General features: G+C 59.0%; 2 protein-coding genes across 9 annotated transcripts in view; both read right to left on the minus strand.

Annotated features, from left to right (window-relative positions):
* The window catches only part of TUSC2 (tumor suppressor 2, mitochondrial calcium regulator), a 223,475-nt gene that overhangs the window by 41,290 nt on the left and 162,834 nt on the right, over positions 1–19,351 (minus strand). The gene's annotated exons all lie outside the window — the stretch shown is intronic.
* CACNA2D2 (calcium voltage-gated channel auxiliary subunit alpha2delta 2) overlaps positions 1–19,351 on the minus strand; it is a 140,674-nt gene that overhangs the window by 1,981 nt on the left and 119,342 nt on the right. For 2 of the 8 annotated variants that reach the window (XM_050780733.1, XM_050780730.1), the window contains 32 exons: positions 16,458–16,589; positions 16,211–16,268; positions 15,431–15,481; positions 15,188–15,287; positions 14,895–15,053; positions 14,541–14,648; positions 14,364–14,442; positions 13,736–13,785; positions 13,460–13,549; positions 13,185–13,256; positions 12,920–12,994; positions 11,573–11,647; positions 11,422–11,493; positions 11,268–11,339; positions 11,103–11,164; positions 10,169–10,245; positions 8,492–8,512; positions 5,780–5,840; positions 3,283–3,380; positions 2,963–3,053; positions 2,793–2,855; positions 2,511–2,614; positions 2,130–2,228; positions 1,950–2,038; positions 1,699–1,746; positions 1,375–1,446; positions 1,119–1,271; positions 917–969; positions 741–796; positions 464–590; positions 207–316; positions 15–97 (listed from right to left, as the gene is read on the minus strand). In XM_050780733.1, the coding sequence (XP_050636690.1) occupies positions 15–97; positions 207–316; positions 464–590; positions 741–796; positions 917–969; positions 1,119–1,271; positions 1,375–1,446; positions 1,699–1,746; positions 1,950–2,038; positions 2,130–2,228; positions 2,511–2,614; positions 2,793–2,855; positions 2,963–3,053; positions 3,283–3,380; positions 5,780–5,840; positions 8,492–8,512; positions 10,169–10,245; positions 11,103–11,164; positions 11,268–11,339; positions 11,422–11,493; positions 11,573–11,647; positions 12,920–12,994; positions 13,185–13,256; positions 13,460–13,549; positions 13,736–13,785; positions 14,364–14,442; positions 14,541–14,648; positions 14,895–15,053; positions 15,188–15,287; positions 15,431–15,481; positions 16,211–16,268; positions 16,458–16,589 (2,660 nt within the window). Of the gene's footprint in view, positions 1–14; positions 98–206; positions 317–463; positions 591–740; positions 797–916; positions 1,032–1,118; positions 1,272–1,374; positions 1,447–1,698; positions 1,750–1,949; positions 2,039–2,129; positions 2,229–2,510; positions 2,615–2,792; positions 2,856–2,962; positions 3,054–3,282; positions 3,381–5,779; positions 5,841–8,491; positions 8,513–10,168; positions 10,246–11,102; positions 11,165–11,267; positions 11,340–11,421; positions 11,494–11,572; positions 11,648–12,919; positions 12,995–13,184; positions 13,257–13,459; positions 13,550–13,735; positions 13,786–14,363; positions 14,443–14,540; positions 14,649–14,894; positions 15,054–15,187; positions 15,288–15,430; positions 15,482–16,210; positions 16,269–16,457; positions 16,590–19,351 lie in introns of those variants that run through there. The other 6 variants (XM_050780732.1, XM_050780729.1, XM_050780734.1 and 3 more) reach the window with 4 other exon arrangements.

Below are 19,351 nucleotides of genomic sequence, written 5' to 3' on the forward strand. Positions count from 1 at the left end.
CCCCCTCTCCTCACCGTCGCGTTGTAGTCGAAGCAGATGTGCGGGCCTCTCCGGTATCGCGGTCTCTGCACTAGCTCACACTGCTCCGGGCCGTCCGCTGGGCATGGGTGGGGAGTCAAGGAGGCGGCGGCGGTAGGGAGAGGGCGCGCGGGGCATAAGGGGAGAGGGCGGCGGAGAGGGCGGCGGGGAGGGCGGGGGCAGGATACAGTGCGTCTCCTTCTGCAGCAGCCGGCCAGCCTCGCACTGGCTGCACAGCGGCTTCTCGGCCACCACGAAGAGAAGGTTGGTGTTGGTCAGTCTCTGCGCGTGAAACAGCCTGCGGGCAGCCCGGAAAGTCGGGCGTCGAGCTTGCCCCGCCACTGACCCGCCCCCGTACTGCGACCCCGCTCCTTCCATCCTCCCGAGCGTCTCGCCCCATTCACAGGCTCCGCCCCTGGCCTCTGGTCCCGCCCCACTGCCGCACCTGGAGCAGTTTCCGCAGTCGATGATGGCGTTGTAGGAGGCGTTTACCGAGCCGAAGTAGTACTGGGTCTGTTTCATGACGCAGCTGCTCTCGCGCGTCTCGGGGCTCCCCTCGGCCTCCGCGGGGTCTGCGAGGGCCCAGAGCGCCTCAGCTCCGCCCACAGACCCGGGCAAGGTCTCCGTCCTCCCTCAGTCGTAGGCCCCACCGTCCCCTTGGAGTCGTCTTTGCTCAGACTGGGGACCCGGACTTGAGGAGGCGCCTCCAAAGCCCTACCTACCTGCTTGGAACCAACTGTGGTAGATGAGGCCGTAGAGAAGCTGCTGGAACAGGGACCTGCAGGGCACGGAGAGGCGAGTGCAGGTGGTCAGCAGAGAACGATGCCGTGCCCTACTTCTCTTCTGAGCCCTACTGACCAGGGAGCACTTCTCTACCCACCTCCCGCTCAGGACTCACCAGGCGGCAGCAGAGGTCCACCAGGCCAGGTTAAGGAAGTCTGCAACGGTGGGCTGCAGTGGAGAGAGGGTCGTGGACTGCCACTGCTGCCCCTCGCCCTAGGTCACCCCCAGCTCTATCAAATGTCAGAGGTAGGGGGTCATCTGTGGGCAGGTCTCCCAGTCCCCCCCCATCTCCAGTCCAGGCATCTCTGGGGACTCACCACAAAGACACCCCGGGGTGCAGCACCCAGGTTGCCAGGGGGCTGAGGGGCACAGGCTGCCTGATAGTCATAGGACTCCTTGCGGGTGTAGAAGGAGTTATTGTAGAGTGCCAGCATCAGGTTGGCATCCACCTCACTGAAGAACCTGCCCACCTGAGAATGCCAGGAGAAAGCCATGGTCACAGGGCTGGCAGTGCTACACCCCTAGAAGGCTCAAATCCCTACTCTCTTCTTCCACTCTGTTCCTGATCCTCACCTGGTCCCACTGATGGTTCTGGTTGGACAGCACCAGGAATCCTCCATCATCAATGAGGACACAGAGTAAGTCCTAAGAGGTAGGGAATGGGGAGGAAAATGGACAGGGGCTGGGCCCCAGACCTTCCGCCCGAGACCTTCCACCCCAGGCAGTCCAGTGGTTCAGAGTTGGGGGCATCACTCCCCCAGTCCTGGAAAGGCTGTGAAGTCAGGGTGGGGATGTTGAGACCCACAGGCCAAGGGATGTGCTGGGAGTCGCAGCTGGGACTAGGAAGTCTGAAAGTGGGATAAGCTAGGGTCCAGGGTAGGTTCAGGGCATACACACCTCATTGTTAACCTCGCAGTCCATCTCACAGTGGCTGTTGGGGCCGCACTGCTAGGCAGAGAGTGAGGACCGTAAGCCACCCACCAGTTTTCCTCCCTCCCATCACCTGTCATACATCCTGTTCCCCAGGCCATCTGCAGCTGCCCCTGCCTCCGTGTAGGTGTTGGAGCCAGAGCGGAGGGTTGGTAGGAGTTCCAGGGGACTCCAGGAAGGGCACTGCTGGGTTACTGCTCCCGCCCCTGCCCAAATACCTGCTGAGGCTGGTCTTGGTGGGTACGGTTGCTGGCTAGCACCTTGAACTTCTCAGCCCAAGCTTCTAGGTCCAGCTTGACGCCCACCACTTTGGGGGAGAGCAAGGGACCATCAGTGCTACCTGCCCAGGCAGTACCCTGTCCATTGCCTGTTTCCCCGCCTCTGTCCCAAGCATTCACCTGCTGGCCTCAGTGTGCGCCTGCCTAGGCTGAGCTCCACAGCTGTGCTGACGAGGATGCCCACGGTGTCATTCTCCAGCTCCAGAGGCCTCAACAGGGCTGGGGGTTGGGTGGGGAAGTCAGGAGTGGGGTCTGGCAGCCACACTGACCACTCTATGCTGGGCCCTACAAACCCAGGAGTCCAATCCAGGGATGACTCCAGCCCAAGCACCCAGCACTCAGGACAGTGTTTGGCACAGTCTATCCCTCTCCTCACGTCTGCCCTGCCCTCAGGCAGCCTTGTGTTGCAGAGGGGCCTCAGAGAGCAGAGCCCAGTTCTCTGAGCAGATAGGGAAGCTGAGGCTCCCTGCCTGCTACTGGGCACACTGGGGGGACACTCACCATCCTGGTGTGGGGGCTTGAAGACATAACCGTGGTTATCCAGGCTGCGGCGGTAGAAGCTGGCATTGAAGGGCTCAGGGTTCTCTGTCCAGTCCTCAGCTGCCCTGGAGCACCCAAGAGGCAGATTGGTAGGTAAGGGGTCGCTTGTCGGGGACCACAGGTGCAAGGAGGCCTCCACACCAGGACCTGTGTGGTCTCCACAGGTGCAAGGAGGCCTCTGGGTAGAACAGATGCAGGTTCCCTGGCAGGGGCAGGGTTTGGGTAGTGGGATAGGTCACTTACTTGTTGGGGAAGACTCGGGTGATGCCACCGTCTGTGGCAGCGAACACGGCCAGTAGGCTGTACCTGGGGGTGGCAGGAGGGTGGGGTCACAGGCCTGCCTTCTGCTGGGCAGGGCCAGGGCCTCCGGGCCCATCCCAGCCTTCTGCCCCCACAGGCTGGGTGATGCCTACGTGTTGAGATCCTGGTCCCTCCACACACGCTCTACCAGCTGCTGCGTGATGCCCGTGTCCAAGATCAGGTTGTGCAGAAGAAAGTTGTTGCCTGGAACAGGAGGGGAGGGCTGGGGGTGGGGGTGTCTTCTTGCAGCTCCCTGTCCACTCTCGCCCCCACCCTCAAGGCTCCACCAGGAGCCTCCTCCATGACCTGGCCCAGGCCCAGCCCTTAGCTTGTGCCTGCTTATTTCCACACCTCCCCGGCCTCTGGGTTCCTCTGGGCTGGCCCCATGCTGCCTGGGCACTGCCCAGAGCCACCTGCTCTGCCAGACACTCACACTGCTTGGAGTCTGGAGTCACTTTCTCCATGAGCTCAATAAAGTTTTTCAGGAACTCGGTGTTGTTGTCTGAAGCATTCAGGTCCTTGCAGTACTCTCTAGGGGTGGGGAGGGGCAAGAAGAGTGGGCTTACGGGGCTGGACAGGGCAATGGGGTCAAGGCTTCCCAACAGGCCCACCTGGCCATTCACTGAGAAGCCCAGGCCTCAGGGAGGGGCACGTGGGTTCTTCCTGGCTGTAGCTGCTACATGCCTGACAGGCTGCTGGGATCTGAGACGGGGCAGAGCTGACACAAGAATGAGGGTCGGCTGGGCGCGGTGGCTCAAGTCTGTAATCCCACCACTTTGGGAGGCCAAGACGGGTGGATCATGAGGTCAGGAGATTGAGACCAGCCTGGCTAACACGGTGAAACCTTGTCTCTACTAAAAAAATACAAAAAACTAGCGGGGCGAGGTGGCGGGCGCCTGTAGTCCCAGCTACTCGGGAGGCTGAGGCAGGAGAATGGCGTGAACCTGGGAGGCGGAGCTTGCAGTGAGCCGAGATCCGGCCACTGCACTCAGTCTGGGCGACAGAGCAAGACTCCGTCTCAAAAAAAAAAAAAAAAAAAAAAAATGAGGGTCTACTTCCTCCATTCAGGCAGCTTCTTTCTCCTGGGCATGGCTCTACAGAGCCTCCCATCTCTCTGGTGTAGCTGGACCCAGATAGTGCACCTGGGAAGCCCCAGGAAATGCCTGGCCGCCAGCTCATCCACCTGTATGCCCTAGAGCATTCCCATGGGCACCAGGTGGGACCCGGGTACAAACACTGGCTTTTTGTCAGCCTAAGACCCCACCCTGCCTCTTCCTGGCTATGTGCCTTTAGGTAACTCACTCATGCTCTCTGATACTCGCTTTTTTCATCATAGCACAGAGGGTGTCAGGAAGTCAGTGGGAACATGTGGGTCCTCGGACTGGCTGTTCCCTCTGCCTGGAATGCCCCTCCCCTCAAGACCCTCACTGCGTTCAGGCTCTGGGTCCAGAGAACATGGGGCTGTGGGGCGTGAGGGGGGTCTGCTTGGGCTTGCTGCCTAGGAAGTCTTGGGAGCAATCCTTCTACTCTGATAGGTGGAGCTCTCTCTCTTGCCCGACCCCTCATTCATACCTCTGCCACCAGGGACCGCTTCATTGTCCTATATGGCACTAACTGTGGGGTTTTTGAACATGTGCCACTTTCCCAGGCTGTGGTAGGGCTCGTGGCTTGGTAAGGGCATGTGGAACTGGGTCTCAGGCCCCACTCACTCCTTGGCCCCCAGGGCCTTTGTGCAGTGTACAGCCTGCACCTCTATGCCTAGAGGCCACACTGGACACACCCAGGGTGACACCCACACGACTGTGCTTGAGATACACCAAGTCACTTGCAGACTCTCCTGTACACACAGTATGCACATTCACATTTGTGGGGTACTTCATTCACTCACCCTCCACATATTTATTGAGCTCTCCCGAGCCACAGACACAGAAATGGCAAAAACAAATAGGGTCCCTGCCCTCAAGAGAGCTTTCTCGGGGGTCACGTGGGCCACACAGGCTTTTTCACACCTTCCCACATTCACTGACGCACAGAGCCACCCCCACATTTATGCTCAGACTCTTACATACGTACATGGTGACTCACAAATACACACATCTACAAAGAATCACAGAAAAACTGGGTGCATGCACATACGTGCACACACAAAGGTGAGGCATGTCCAGAGCCCCCGTGTGCTGCCTTCCAGTGACCCTGGGGTCTCTATCAGCTGCATCCACCCACCTGCCCTCATCCCAAGCCTGAGTCATGGAAGGGCTTCAGCACCCAGGGGACCCGGCCTCCCCAGATGTGGGCCAAAGGCAGAGGGTGTGTGCATGAGAACGTGTATGTACACATTGAGCATGCAGTCCTGGATGGTCCAGGCCTGGGCCTGCTCTGGGCCCCGACTCCTCATCTGCTGGAGCAGCTCCTTAAAGCCCCTGCCCTCCTCCCCCCATCCCCCAAGTGAAGTACCACTTCTAGACCTGGCACTGCCGACAGGGGCTCTGGCTGACTCAGCCCCCAGACCCACATGAACACCGACTGACACAGGACAACGATGGGGTGTGGGGTTGGGGGGATGGGCAGGACACCACAAACCAGAGCAGCAGTTGCCTGGCAAGGGGTGGGCATGCCACAGACAGCCACCCCGGGGCGGGAAGGGCTCCTGCCTGGTTGCCTGGGAGGGCAGAGAAAGTCAGCAGATGAGTCTGGAGACTTCCTGCCCCGGCCTGGTGGGAGCTAGGGCCGTAAGGCCGCCGGCCACTGCTGCCTGGTGCGGTACATGGCCTGGGTATGCACACAGCCGTGCATACTGGGCAATGTATGGGGGCCGGGGGATGACACTGCACAGAATACAGTCACACAGAGCTCCAGGCAGCAGTGCAGGGGGTGGGGCCGGGGCGCTCAGGGTAGGGGAGGACACCTCAGCAAGGCCACACACAAGCTACCTGGGAGCAATGAAAACATGTCCTTCAGACTCAAAGCTGCTGGGGAGCAGGAACTCAAAATCTGCAACAGAAACGGGGGGTTATCCGGCGGGGGCTGGGGAGGTGGGAGGCCAGGGGGCTCAGAGCTGACGGGGCTGGAAGGACAGGGGAGAGGGGGGCTGGAGGGAGGGGGAGACACCAGCAAAGAGGAAACCCGCCATTTCCATGTCCAGGAGCCAAAGAGAAGGGACGGGCAGGGAGGGTAGAGGGCCTGTGGAGACTACAGCATCGCAGGAGGAGGGCAGTTATAGCCAATATGTTGCCCGGGCCTGGTCCTCTGTTGGCAGTGAGTCCCTTGGCGTGGCTGTATATGCTTCCATACGGCTGTATAGCACATATACACGGACACACACACACACATATATATACACACACTGCTATATATATGCATGGTCTGGGGGAGGCGCCAGTCTCGCTCTTATCACATCCATAATGGAAAAAACCGCATGCTGAGCTTCCTTCGCCTCCAAAGAGACTTTGAGGAAGGGAATTGGCTTTTGGCTGCGGATTTTTATCTCTCTTTCTTTGCTGCAGCTGTTTGCGTTTTGGTAGGTCTTGCTTTTGTTCTGTGTCAGGCATCAACATGGCCAAACCGAGGGGGTTTCTCACGGGCACAAACAGTCCAACCAGAGACGGGCGGGGACAGCTGAGGGTATGCTGCAGTGCATTGTGGGGGGGGCTGGTGGTCCTCCCTGGGCCAGGAGGTGAAGGGAGACCCTCAAAGTGCCAGGGACTGTTCCCACAGTGTGGGAAGAAAGTCTGGGGCGCTGGAAGGAGTGCTGCTGGAACCTGTGTACCTGCTTCCCTTGGCTGAGGGCGTGGAGATGGGCTGGGTCTCCATCCTTACTAAAACTTGTCTGGGCTCCAGGCAGCCATGGGGGATGCTAGGGCTCCAGAGAGGGCATAGGGCTGCTGTTGAGGCATCCCCAATTGGGCCTGTGCCCTGGGCTTATGAGCTGTGCATGTGTGTGTGAGTGAGCATGCATGCACTGAGTGTGTGTGTGTGTGCCCGAGTGTGACTATCTCTGTATGGGTTTGAGAGTGAACCTAAGGATGTGGCCGCTGGGGCTCCTCTATGGCCTTTCCCTGCCCAGCTGGACTGGCCACCTTGCTGGTCTGCACCTGGGAGGGGTCCCTCTGCTCTTGGCCTCACTGTGGGTGGTCCACCTTCTTAGCCTGTCTCCACTTCTGAGCTCTTTTGCTCGCAGGGCTTTATTTGTATAGAAGAGGGATTGTCCCTGCTCCCAAATACTCCCACAATGCACTGCAAGATTCTGGGGAGGGGGCACTTGGGGTGCTTGGAGGGGCTGGGCAGTCACTGGTTGGACTGTTCCTTCTGATAGGACTGTGAGGCAGGGTCTGGACACAAGCCGATGGGGAAGGGGTTGGGGGAAGAGGAGGAAGAGGAAAAAGAAAAAGGAGGGCGAAGGAGCAGGGAAGGAGACTATGCTATGTTGTCATTGTTACCAGGGCCCTGCATTTCTGGGGTCACTGGGTGGGATGTGGTAGGGTGGGGAGAAAAAGACAACTCAAGTCAGTGGGAGTAGGGCACGTCCCCCACCCCCGCCCAGGCCATCGGAGGTGGCTCTGGCCTCTTTATCCCCTTTGCCCCTGGGCTTCTTGGGTGCTCCTGCTTCCAGGTCATGGGGACATCCCCTTGCCCCATCTCCATGCCCCATCTGCCCACGGGTTCCCTGGGAGAGGTGGTTCTCTGAGACCTTTGTAATGCTGTCCTCTCTCACTCCCCTTACTCTCTGCCAGGGTCTAGGGGTTCACTACTGTTCACTACCCACCCTTCTAGAAGTCTCCTTGGCTTAGGCACCCCAGCGTGCCAGAACCTTTCCTTTCATACCCAGCCTGATTTCCTCCAAACACCTTTGCTGGCTCTTAGAGTCTAGACAGATCCCATTCCATCCCTGTCCAGGCCCCTGGTCCCCAAAGCTGGCTTTATTTCCCAGGGAAACAGCTTTTCCATACTGCCGAGCCACTCCAGGGCTTAGCAAAGCCTCTGGGAGCAGCGGGCTGGTGGGACACGGGGACGTCAGCACCTATGTCAGTGCCCAGGAGGCACAGGTCAGCCCTGCTCTTCAGTGGCCTAGGTGCCTGCCCTATGCTGCCCTTTGGCCCCAGCATCGGGGCGTGAGGCTTCCGAGCCTTCTGCCTCCCTTCTTGGAGGACTGCCAGCTTCTGGAGCTACTGCCAGAGGAGGGAGAGCTTCCTCAGAGTAGGCCTTGTGGGCTGGCCCTTTCCCACAGCTTCACATGAGCCCCACTAGGGGCTGATCTACCCCTGCATCTCAGGCCTCCTGCCCTGCTGAGTGGGAGGTGGTGGAGAAGCATCCAGGCTGTCCCTACTGTTGAGTTGTCTTGGAGGGACAGAGAAGGTAGGGGAGGCAGGGGCCTTCCCAGAGAGAGTGAGGGGTCCAAGGAAAGGGTGGGCCCTGAGAACACGCTGGAGAACACCCTGCAGGCAGGGCCAGAGGCACAGGCCACTGGCTCTCATAGGGGCTAAGGAATCAGAGGAAAGGCAAGAACTAGAGGAGCCAGGGGGATGCTGGGAGGGGGCCCTGGAGAGCAGGGGTTTGGCTGGTCCTGGGCAGGGAGGGGGGCAAGCAGGGGCGTGAGGGTGGGAGGGGTGGGGAGAGGAGGGTGCACTGGTTCTGAATATACTTGCCCTTCAGTTTGCTGATTGGCACTGGGACAGTCCACCAAGAGAGAAAGCGAGGAAAACAAAAACAACACAAACACAAAAACAAACGAAAAGGGGGAGGGAAAGGGGAGGGGCACAAACAATATTTTATTCAATGGCTGTTTGAATGAAAATATTGTGTCTCATCATCATACCGAAAGGAAACTTCTTGCAAAAAACGACATGAGAGAGAAAGAGAGAGCGAGAAAACTCAAAGGAGATGAGCCCCCAGTCGGCCAGGCAGGTGGGGGGCGCGCGGTGGGGCCGGAGCCCCAGCCTCCCTCCCAGTGGCCTCGGGCATGGTGGGCAGGCAGGGCCACAGGCTCTAGAGACTCTCTCAGGAGAGGCCCAGGATGAGCAGGGCATGCAGGGGTGAGCCACAGGCAGAGGACTGGGAGAGGCAGGGGAGGAAGGAGGGGGGCCAGGGAGAAAGCCGGGAGGGGGAGAGAGGAAGGGGGATGGGGAATGAAGGAGGGAGGAAAGAAGGTGAGGAGGGAGCCAGGAGGCAGAGCAGAGGGAGTGTGGGGAGTGGAACTGAGGGAGAGAAGGTGCTGGGGTGGGGAGAGCGGGAGGGAGGGAGAGTGGGGGAGAGAGAGAGAGGAGGTAAGCAGGAGAAAAAGGGAGATAGAGGAGATGCAGGGAGAAGAGAAGGAGGGAGACAGGGAAGAAGAGAGGACAGCACATAAGGGAGGGAGGTTGGATGCAGAGGGGAGAGAGGTAGGAGGTGAGAGGAGGAGGATGAGAGGGTAAGTGGGAACTGGGTGAGGATAGATGAGGAAAGAATGGAGAGGAGGGGGCAGAGAGAGAGAGAGAGGGACCATGGGAAGGGGGCACCATAGAGGGAGAGAGCTGAACAGGAAGAGGAAGAGGGGAGGGGAGGGAGAAAGAGGGGAGAGAAGGGGAAAAGGGGGGAGGGGGGAGGATGGGAAGGATGGGAGGGAGAGGAGGGGAAAGAGGGGGAGGAGAAGGGGAGGAAAGGAGGGGGAGGAGGGGAGGGGGGAGGTAAGGGGAAGAAGGAAGGAATTGAGGGGAGGGGGAGGAGGTGAAGGGAAGGGAGAGGAGGTGGGGGGAGGAAAGAGGAGGGGGAAGGTAAGGGGAGGGGAAAGGTAGGGGGGAGGGGGAAGGTGGGGGGGGGGGGGATGGTGAGGATGGAGTAAGGGGAGGGGAGGGGAAAAAGGGGAAGGGAAGGGGAGGGGAAAGGGGAGGGGGGAGAGGGAGGGGAGGAGGAGGGGGAGGAGAAAGGAGGAAAGGGGGGGGAAGGGAGGGGAGGGGGAAGGGGGAAGGAGAGGGGAGGGGAAAGGGGAGGGGAAAGGGGAGGGGAAAGGGGGAAGGTAAGGGGAGGGGGTGTCTTCCAAGAATGCAGCCCCCAGGAGTGTGTGGGGCAGGCAGGCTAAGAAGGGAAGACACGGAGTAGGAGAAACCAAAAACAGCAACCTCAACAGAAACCATGAAAGAATGGCCTGGAACCGAATCTAAGAAAAGGCAAGCATGCAGATTTCCACAGACTTTCAAGGTGCCCCAGCCTGCGGGCACCTGAGGGTGGGCAGACTGGGCAGGAGGGACTGCCTCGCCGGCAACTGGCGCTGGCTGTGCTGCCTGGGGCCGGCCGGGGTGTGGGGCAGAGGCAGGGTGCAGGGTGCAGGCAGGGGCCGGGCCACTTACACTTGACCTGCAGGATCTGGTCACTGAGATTGGCTTGGAGGTAGAAGGTGCTGTAGGGTGGGAGCACCAGCCCCAGGCTGAGGGGGGAGAAGCGCGGGTCATGGCTGGGGGAGGCGGGCCACTCTGGCACCCCCTCTCCATGGCCTTGGAGTTGGGCAGAGGTCCCAGCTGTGGCATCCCCTCCTCCCACCACCAGGGGCTCCTCTCCCTGCTTAGCTGCGGGAGGTTCATGGTCTAGGGGCTGGCACCCTGGAGGCTCTCCACTTCTCAAACTCTCCTGGAGGCCACCAGGCAACCAGCCCCAAAGCAAATCCGCACACCATCTCCCCTCCCAGCAGCCTCTCACAACAGCCCCCTGCCCAGCCAGCCTCCCTCTGACCCACAAGGGGCAGATGCTGCCGTGAGCTGGCTGCAGTGCCAGTGCTGCTGTGGGAGTGGGGTCACCAGCCCCCAGATACTCAAAGCCAGTGGAAAGCAGGGCTGGTGCAGATATGGCGGGGGGTGAGGGGTGGCAGTTGTGGGCTGGCATGGGCTGTAAGGATGCCCGGCATTTTGGGATGGACTAGCTGTGTGGGGCACGCAGAGGTCAGCCTGCACCGACCCAGCCTGACACACAAGGGACCCGCTCCGCCCTGAGGCTCTGAGGCAAGCTGAGAGCAGGCAGTGAACGTGCCAAAGGCAGTATCCTGGGTGCAGATGGCCGTAGTGATGAGGAGACTTTGGATGACCGTCCTGTGCTCTCAGACCTGCTGCTTGTTCCTTAAAGGCCAGGGAGTCTCTTGGCAGACTAAGCGTCCCAGGGTGAGTAGTGAGCAGCCCTGGCCACTGGTCCCCCGCTGGGATGGTGGTCACAGTGGGAGAGGGAGGGGGCAGCTGGGCTCAGATTCTGGGGCCGCCCCACCCTCTCTGCCTGCCCAGCCCTGGCCTCACTTACCTGTAGTTAGTGCTCCTTATGGGCACCCAGGTGTAGTTCCGTGTCACCTCATCTATGTACCTCTGGGAGAGGAGGCTGGGTCAGATACTCCGGCTAGCAGGCAGGGGGCAGTGGGGTAGGAGGGTGCCCACCCTGACTCCCTGGTCCCCAGCCCTGCCTCCTTACCTCATCCAGGGACTTGACCAACGTTCTGATCTGCTTGTGGCCCTTGTTGCCATCAATCATGCTCCGACGGATCTGGAAGGGCCAGAGATGTGAGGGGCAGGGCCCCTACACTCCTGTGCTCTGTCCCCCACCCCTTTTCTCCTCCTCTCCTTACCTCTTCCTTGTTCTCATCCTCCAGCTCCGCATCTAGGAAGTCCAGAGTCACAGGCTCCCGGAAGTTGGTGGTCTGTTGGAGGCAGGGCGGGGAGTCAGAAGTCCCCATTGTAGAAGGTTTGCCCACCCTCCAGGTCACCCATCTGGCTCACCTGGGGCTTGAGATTGGGGTGCAGCAACACGTAGCCGTTCAGGTCAATGGCAAACACATAGCCGTTGGCTCCAAGCTGGAGGCACAGATTGGGGGCTCAGGGTCTGGAGGGATGGGCTGGGGTTCCCTGGGCTCCAGAGTTCTTCCCTATTTGGTCTTCCACCGCACTGAGAGATGCTGTTTGCCTGCCTTGGGCTAAGGGCCCCCCATGCCATGTGGCCCTAAGTCTGTCTCTTCAGCCAGGCCTGCAGGCGGGTTGCCCCTTGTGCACCAGCCCTTGCCAAGGCTAACTGGCATGTGGGCTGCTGCTCTACAGTCCTCATCCTCTTCCCCTGATTCTTATGAGCTGTCAGTCAGCCTGACCTCTCTGCCTCCACTGGTCCCACAGGGCTGCTGCTTCTGTACCCCTGTGGCCGTCCTCTAGCCACTACTGCCCCTGATTTGTGCCTCGTCCTTGTTCCCATGTCAAGAGAGAGCAGCACGATGAGTGCACCCTTGGGAATCCTACCTGGGGCTTCCCTTCCGGGTGGAAGGGAAGTAGGAGTGAGACCAGGACCTAGCCCTTACCTCCCCTAGTCAGTTTCTTACTGTACCTGGAAGCCAACTGCCACAGCCCCTGCCCGCTCAGGACCAAGCAGGGGCTTTAGGGGGCTCAGGCTTAATGATGCTGTTGTACATACCACACCTCTCCCCATTCCACAGGCGAAGACGCAGACTCCCTGACCGCAGGCGCTGGGCCAGCCACATTGCCATCTTGCCCCTACCCTGGTTTATGATTGTTTTTCACCTTTGGGCCCTTGGCCAGAGAATTCCCTCTGCCTCCAATGTATGCCATCCCCTCCTTTCCCTTCTGCCCGGGACACTCCTACCTATGTGCATGTGCCAAGTCTGGCCTGCTGCCCATTACTATATGGCCATGAGCTAAGAATGGTTTTGTTTTTAAATGGTTAGAAAAAACATCAAAGGAAAAATTCTATTTTGTGACATGTGAAAATTATCTGAAATTCAAATATCAGTATCCACAAATAAAATTATATTGGAACATAGCCATGCCCATTTGTTTATGTTTTGTCTGTGGCTGCTTTTACAATACAACAGTGCAACCAAATAAGAGATGGGTATTTAAGTCTGCAAAGCCTAAAATATTCAGTCTGGCCCTTTACAGGAAGTTTGCCAACCCAAGGTCACCTTGCTCTAGACCCAAGGTCACCTCCTGGGGAAGCCTTCCCTGACCCCCTGAACTCAGAGGTCTCCATGGAGGTGCTGTAATACCCATCAGTCTTCTCTGCTGAGCCTGCCTGCGTCCACATGGGAGGCAGGGTAGGCGGATGGGCGGGTGGATGCTCACCGTGTAGTTGGGGGTCAGCCTCTTGATGTCATTCAGAGCCACATCAATGCCCATCACGCCCAAGATCAGCTGGTTCTGGGAGCAGAAACATGGGGGGCTCTGCAATGCGCTCAATTCCATGGGGAACCACCCTCCACAAGGCCTCAAGCTGCTCTCACAGGCAGTGTGAAGGCCTGCCCTGCCCCTCCTCTACCCCCAGACCTGCTGTGGGCGTGCCCATCCCTCTCCAGGCACACCCATAGCCCCAACCCTCCCCTTTCCTCACCTTCTTTTCCCCAGGGCCATCCTGTGTCAGATTGAAAACAGGGAGGGTCCCTGTTACCACCAACCCTAGTCCCTAAAGGGAGAGGAAGATGATGAAGTCACCTGTGGCCAGCACTGACCCCACCCTGAGTGTTCAGAGCAGGGGCTCAAGTGCAGGCCACCTCTTTCTCCTGTGCTTGGTTCACCCCCTAAGGGGGCCCTCCAGGGTCTTGACCTGTGGGCACATCCCTGGGGGAAGGGTGCCAGCCCCATCCCTTCCTTGCCCAGAGGCCTTACCAGTGCATCCTCATACACGTTGGTCCACTGCACCTGCTTGGCCTCCTTGCCTGCCAGCACCATGGGCCTGCCCAACACATCTAGATACTCCTGGGGAGGGGGCAGTGGTGGGGGTCATGAATGCCTTTCCCAGGCACTGCCTGTTCTGTCTCCCCAGGCATTGGGACTGTGCCCCAGCCACCGTGAGGGGGCGCCCTTGGTCCACAGCAGCCCATGGCACACAGCGTCCCTGCAGGGAAGCCAAGGACTGGGAGGAGGGGCCTCCCCCAGTCTTACCTGTGTGTTGATGCGGATGGCTCCGATGGAAGGGATCTCAAAATAGTAGCCTGTGAAGGAAGAAGAGGCAGAGGTGGGCCTGGCTGGCATTGCAGGACCCATGTGCAGAGGGCCCTGCCCCTGGGGTGTGTCTGCAGCCCTGCCTCGCCTCTTGGGCTCCTCTCTCTTTGGAGTCCTCTCCCTCTAGTGCTCCTGGCCTCTGCCCTGCCAAGGGCGGTGCTATGGAGAGGGAGTGAGTGCAGCAGTATCAGGAAGCACAACAGGGGGCAGAGATGAGGAGGGAGGAGCCTGAGGTCTGAGGTCCCTCATTCTAGGGTGCAATGCTATTCAAAGTCCACCCAGCAGCCAGGCCCAAGTGCACAGAGAGATGGACGGACCAGCAAACAGATGCAGGAGTAGACAAGCTGGGGGATGGTTGGACAATGGACAGATGGACAAAAAGAGGCTCAGTCAGGTGGACACGTTAGCCTCCAGATAGAGTGAGGGACAGCCTCGTGGATGGGAGGAGGCCCTGTCTCGCAGCAGGTGAACACAGAGCTGGACATATGGATGGACAGTTGAACAACATACGCAATCGACAAAAAGAAATGGCAGGCAGGCCCCTGACAGTGATGCACAGGGGAGGTACCTTTGTTAGCGCAGGCCATCCACTGCAGCGGTGTGACGTCGTAGTTATGCTGCCCCACGGAGAAAGTAAACACGCGCACCTGTGGGGGGTTTGAGGTTACTGCTGAGGCCACCAGGGGACAGCCCTCCCCTGTACTGGGCCAAGGTCAGGGTAGCCCCTGCCTCAGCTGAGCCTCACCGTCCGGTTTGGCCAATTGTACTTCTCAAAGACATCCTGCACGCGATCCTCGCCACCATCCGTGAACATCATGATCATCTTGTTGCAGTTGGCCCGAGTGATGTTGGACTGAGGGGAGTGAGGCGAAGGTAGGCAGCTCTCAGCCCCAGCTCTCAGCCCTCCCTGGTCCAGGGGCAGGGCCTCCCTCCTGCAGTGAGCCTGGATCTCTGGCCCTCCTCCCCCATAGCATATGGTGCTATCTGTCCAAGCTGCCTGTTTGGTGCTAATGAGGCCATCCATCTTGATTTCCTGGGTGTCACCAAGCCTGGACCCTCTCCTCCCCCAGCCGCCCACTTGCCCACCCACAGGGCTCACGTTCTGCAGCTGGTCAAAGGCATACTCAAAGCCGGCCTTGTAGCCTGTGGTGCCCTTGGCCACCATGCCCTGCACAGCTTCCTTGAACACCTTCTTGTTGCGCACATTGGCCTGCACCAGGTGTGTGAAGCATGACACAGGCTGCGCCTTCTCGTTGAACTGCAGGAACAGCAGGGTGGTGACTGGCCTCAGGCTGGCCAGGGCAGGCAGCTATTGCATGGGGCTGGTGGTGGTCACAGGAGCAGGGCAGGTGGGGTGACCCATTTTGCCCTGTCTGCCACCTTGGCACTCACCGAGGCCACATTCACATAGTCGTCATCAGACAGCGTGTCCAGCATCTCGCAGACAGATGTCTTCATCAGCTTCAGGGTCAGGCCACTCACACTGCCACTCCTGGAGAGGTCAGGCAGGGGCCGTGGAGGAGCCAGGGGAACCTCAAGTGTTCTCCTGCCCATCCCCCATGATGTTCAGGGCAGCAGAGTCTAGCCCGTTGCCCACCCCTGCCCCAGCCCCACTTGCCAGCACTGCTCACTCACACATCAACGATGATGACCATGTCCTTGGGCGATGAGGCCCCCTGGATATACCTGCCCAGGAGATGCCTCTGTTAGGGTAAGACCCACTGGGACCATGTGGGTCCTTCCTTCCGTCACACACATATTGATTCAATACATTTCTCCTGAGCATGCACTGTGTGGGCCAGGCAGGGTTCTAGGCACTGATGACACCACATTTAATGAAACAGACACAGTCCTTGCCCATGACATGAATGGTCTGGCTCCTCAGCAAGGAAAAAGTACCAGGGGTATATATGAGCAGGTGATCCCCAGAGGGGGCAGGAGCCACATTTCCTGGCTTCAGTGGCTTGTTGTGTTCTCTGCCTCAGGTTGGGGCCCCGAGGGCAGAGTCTAGCTGTGTGTGGGATGGTGCAGGTGCCAGGGAAGGATACTCATAGGGAGCTGCCGGAGGGGCAGAGCAGAGGGGAGGGGTATCTGCGGCTCAGACGGGTAGGGCAGGGGCTGGCCAACCCTATAGAGGCTACATCTGCCTTTGGGGACCCCCTCTGGTCCAATCTCTCTTCCAATCTCTCAGCCCTGAGTGGGTGGGGGTGCTGGGCAGTGGACGGGGGCATGACAGCTGGGAGGCCTGCCTGGGTGATGGGATCCATTTTCCAGTGGCAACGATGTGTGAAATGAAAATTGGATACAGCTGGCTGCGCCCTGCTAGGAGGCTTGGAAATGGGGAGGTGGGGGAGCAGGCAGGAAAGGTGGGGAGCTGAGGGGGTGTCCCTCCCCAGCTCCTTCTTGCTTGCTCACCAGGGTCTCCTTCGGACATCATACAGGTCGATCTTCTTGGGGGCTCGCCACGGGGTGGCTGAGGGAGGAGAGAAAGTGAGTGGGACCAGCAGGAAAGGGCTGACCTGGGTAGGCAGGCCTTGCAGAGGTGACTGGGCCACCACAGACTACAGGGCAGCCACTCCATCCCATGCCTCCAGGATGGGTGAGCTGGCAGATGGAGAAAGGAGGGGTGCTGGGCGGACAGGGGACAGGGGCTGGTACCTACCCGGGTAGTAGCGAGTGACTCCTGTGGCACTTCCGAAGACCTGCCACAGCAGCGTGGGGTCTTGCCTGCGGTTTTCCATGAACACATTCTCCAGGGCCTCTGTCCAGTTGAGCTCATTGAGGATGACGGTGGCTGGGGGGAAGCGGGGAGCTGGGGTGAGGAGCACCTGGGCTGTGTCTTGCCAAACCCACCACCACAACACTTATGCCCGTGCCCCCACTCAGAATGCTCCACCTGTTCTCAGCCTATCCAGACCTTCCCTATTTCCCAGGGCCCAGCTGTGGCTGCCCCAGCTCCTCCAGGAAGACTTCCTGATCCTCACCCCTCCCAAGCTGTGAAAGGAACAGTTCAGCCTACTCTTCCTCCAGGCCCCGCATGAGTAGGCAGGGCAGCTGTGGCTGATAGCTTCTGGAGAGGGGCTGCCCAGGTGGCAGGGTGCTGGGAGCTGGGAGCCCTCGGTCCAGCACGCTGCCTGGAGCTAGCGCTGGTCCCCCAGGAGCTCACCCATTCAGCATGCACTCCAGGCTGCAGCAACAAGAAAGCAATTAAGGGCCCGCTGATGGGGCTGGAATTATTCAGCTATTAAGGTACCTGATAAGCTGGAAGCCACTCAGCTCCATGATTAATCAACTGGGGCCAGAAGCAAGCAGGGGTGGGGGCGGGGGCTCTTAGAGGGGCAGGGGCGGTGCCAGATCCTGCTCCAACACAGGCATGTGTACTTGTACACGCATGCACACACGCACACAGCCTGCACCCCGCCAACAGGTACACCTGTGTCTAACCTGTGTGTTTCCAGCCAGATGGAACCCACCTGCCTAGCAACCCAGCTGCCACCATGGGCACGAGGGCACACACGCTCATGCCTACACACCACTCTGCACCTACAGGGGACACTCGTGGGTCCTGCTCACTACCCGCTACCATCAGTTACCCCATTCTCCCTTCCCCCCAACCCTTGTAGTTGCGCATGTGTGATCCCCTGTCCAGATCTATCCCTACACACACACACACAACAAGGCTCCAATGGACTCCATCCTGCAGACCCTTCAACCTGGGCAGAGACCCAGGATGGTTTGAGCAGTACCCTCAACCCCCAACTCGGGGCGGCCCGATGTGTGTGTGTGACACATATTCTCATGTGTGCAGTGACCCTGTCCCTGGACACTTGGACAAAATGGCAGGAGCAGGACACAGCTGCTTCTGCCAGGCCTCTGTGCCTCCTTCCTCCTCCAGGGACATCCACCCTCTTTCTTCCCATGTAGAGCCCAGCCACTGTCACCCCGTACAGGGATCCCCATCAAAAATCTACCTCAAGTGAGAACCAGAGACCACCTTTAGCAGGCAGACAAAGGTAGAAAGCATGATTTACAATTCTCAAGCCTCTGCCCCAGCCCCGGGCACTGACACACTCCTGGGCACTCTCCTTCTGGCAGCCCCTCTGGAGCGTGGGGCCTCTGCTGTGTCTGCTGCCTGATCCTTGCCCCTGCTCCCACTCCCTTCGCTGTCTGTTCCTGTGGCTTCCCGTAACTGACCATAATGTGAAAACAAAACACATTTCGAGCATTGGCTGTGCTTATTGAACAGTATGTTATGGTCCTGTTCCTAATTTAGAAACTTAGTGAGTTGAACAATTTCTATTTTTCTCTCTAAGGAAAAAATAAAGCCAGGCCCTCCAGAGTTTCACAAAGTACTGTTTGCCCTGAGACAGTCTGCCCGGCAGGTCCCACCCCTCACTGTGCCTCAGTTTTCCCATCTGCACAATGACAAGCTTAGAGCAGAGGGGTGTCCCTGGTTCAGGTCAAGGGCCAAGAGGAGACCCCTGCTCTGCGTGGGCTGTCCATGCAGGTACCCGTGACCCCACACGCGCATACCCATACATGGCAAGGCACATTCATGCAAACACCCCTGCCCCCACCTGCAAAGGGCCTGCTATTCAGCCCCATGCGCACAGACCCGCACCCAGGTGCACATACTCTCAGATCACGCTGAGCTGGGAAAGGGGACCATGCCCCCTCAGGCAGGTGATTACAGATTTAATTAAAAGTGACACAGTAAATAAAAAACATATAAAATGCAATTTGTGTGGGTAGCGAGGGGTGACTGGAGAGGGCGGTGTGGCTCCTGTTTTAATTAGCATGCCTGCCTGTGATAGTGCCCCTCGACTGGCTCAGGCAGGTGGCCTGCGGGCAGCCTGCAGGGAGCAGGGGGGAGCATCCTTCCCCACCCTGGCCTGAGGCTGCCCGGAAGGCGTAGCTGACCCTGAGGTGGAGAGGGCCTCCCTGAGGACTCTGGGAATTCCCTGCATTCTAGAGCTGAGGCAGTGGCTCTGAGGCTTTTGAGTCCCAGCCCAGTGGGCTCCTTGGATTCCAAGGCTACTCTGTAGATGTTCATAAAACTATGTCAGAAACAACAGGCCTCAGTGCTTTCAATCCTGCTGCTGGAGCTCCCCATCCAGTGTTTGACTCTTGGCTTCCTCCCCCTTTACCTCCCAGGAGCTTCAGGAAGTTCCTCCTCATGTCTGACTCAAATCCTTCTAGCTATAGTGACCTCGTTTCCCCATTGTGTAAAACTGCCTTGTCCCTGGAGCTTGGACTGTCAACCACCCTCTTCCACATCCCCCTTCCCCACATCCCCAGCTCCTGGCTGCTCTTGGCAGGAAAACTTCCTACCTCCTTGGTTCTATGCCCAGGAGAAGTAGGGCAGTGTCATAGGGTTGGTATCTGTGAGGAGTGTTTTCCTGTCCCCCTGCCCTCCGTGTCCACCTGATGTGTTGCAGCTTCTCAACCACTTCTACTTGGGGGCAGGGAATGGGGAAGGGTGGTGAGGAGTTGCTTCAGGGGCAGGCGGGCACTCAGTCCCACGTGTGGGGAATGGTGTGTGTGTATGTGCATTCG

The sequence above is a fragment of the Macaca thibetana genome, chromosome 2 (genome assembly GCF_024542745.1).
Source record: "Macaca thibetana thibetana isolate TM-01 chromosome 2, ASM2454274v1, whole genome shotgun sequence".
In the NCBI taxonomy this organism is placed as follows: Eukaryota; Metazoa; Chordata; class Mammalia; order Primates; family Cercopithecidae; genus Macaca; species Macaca thibetana.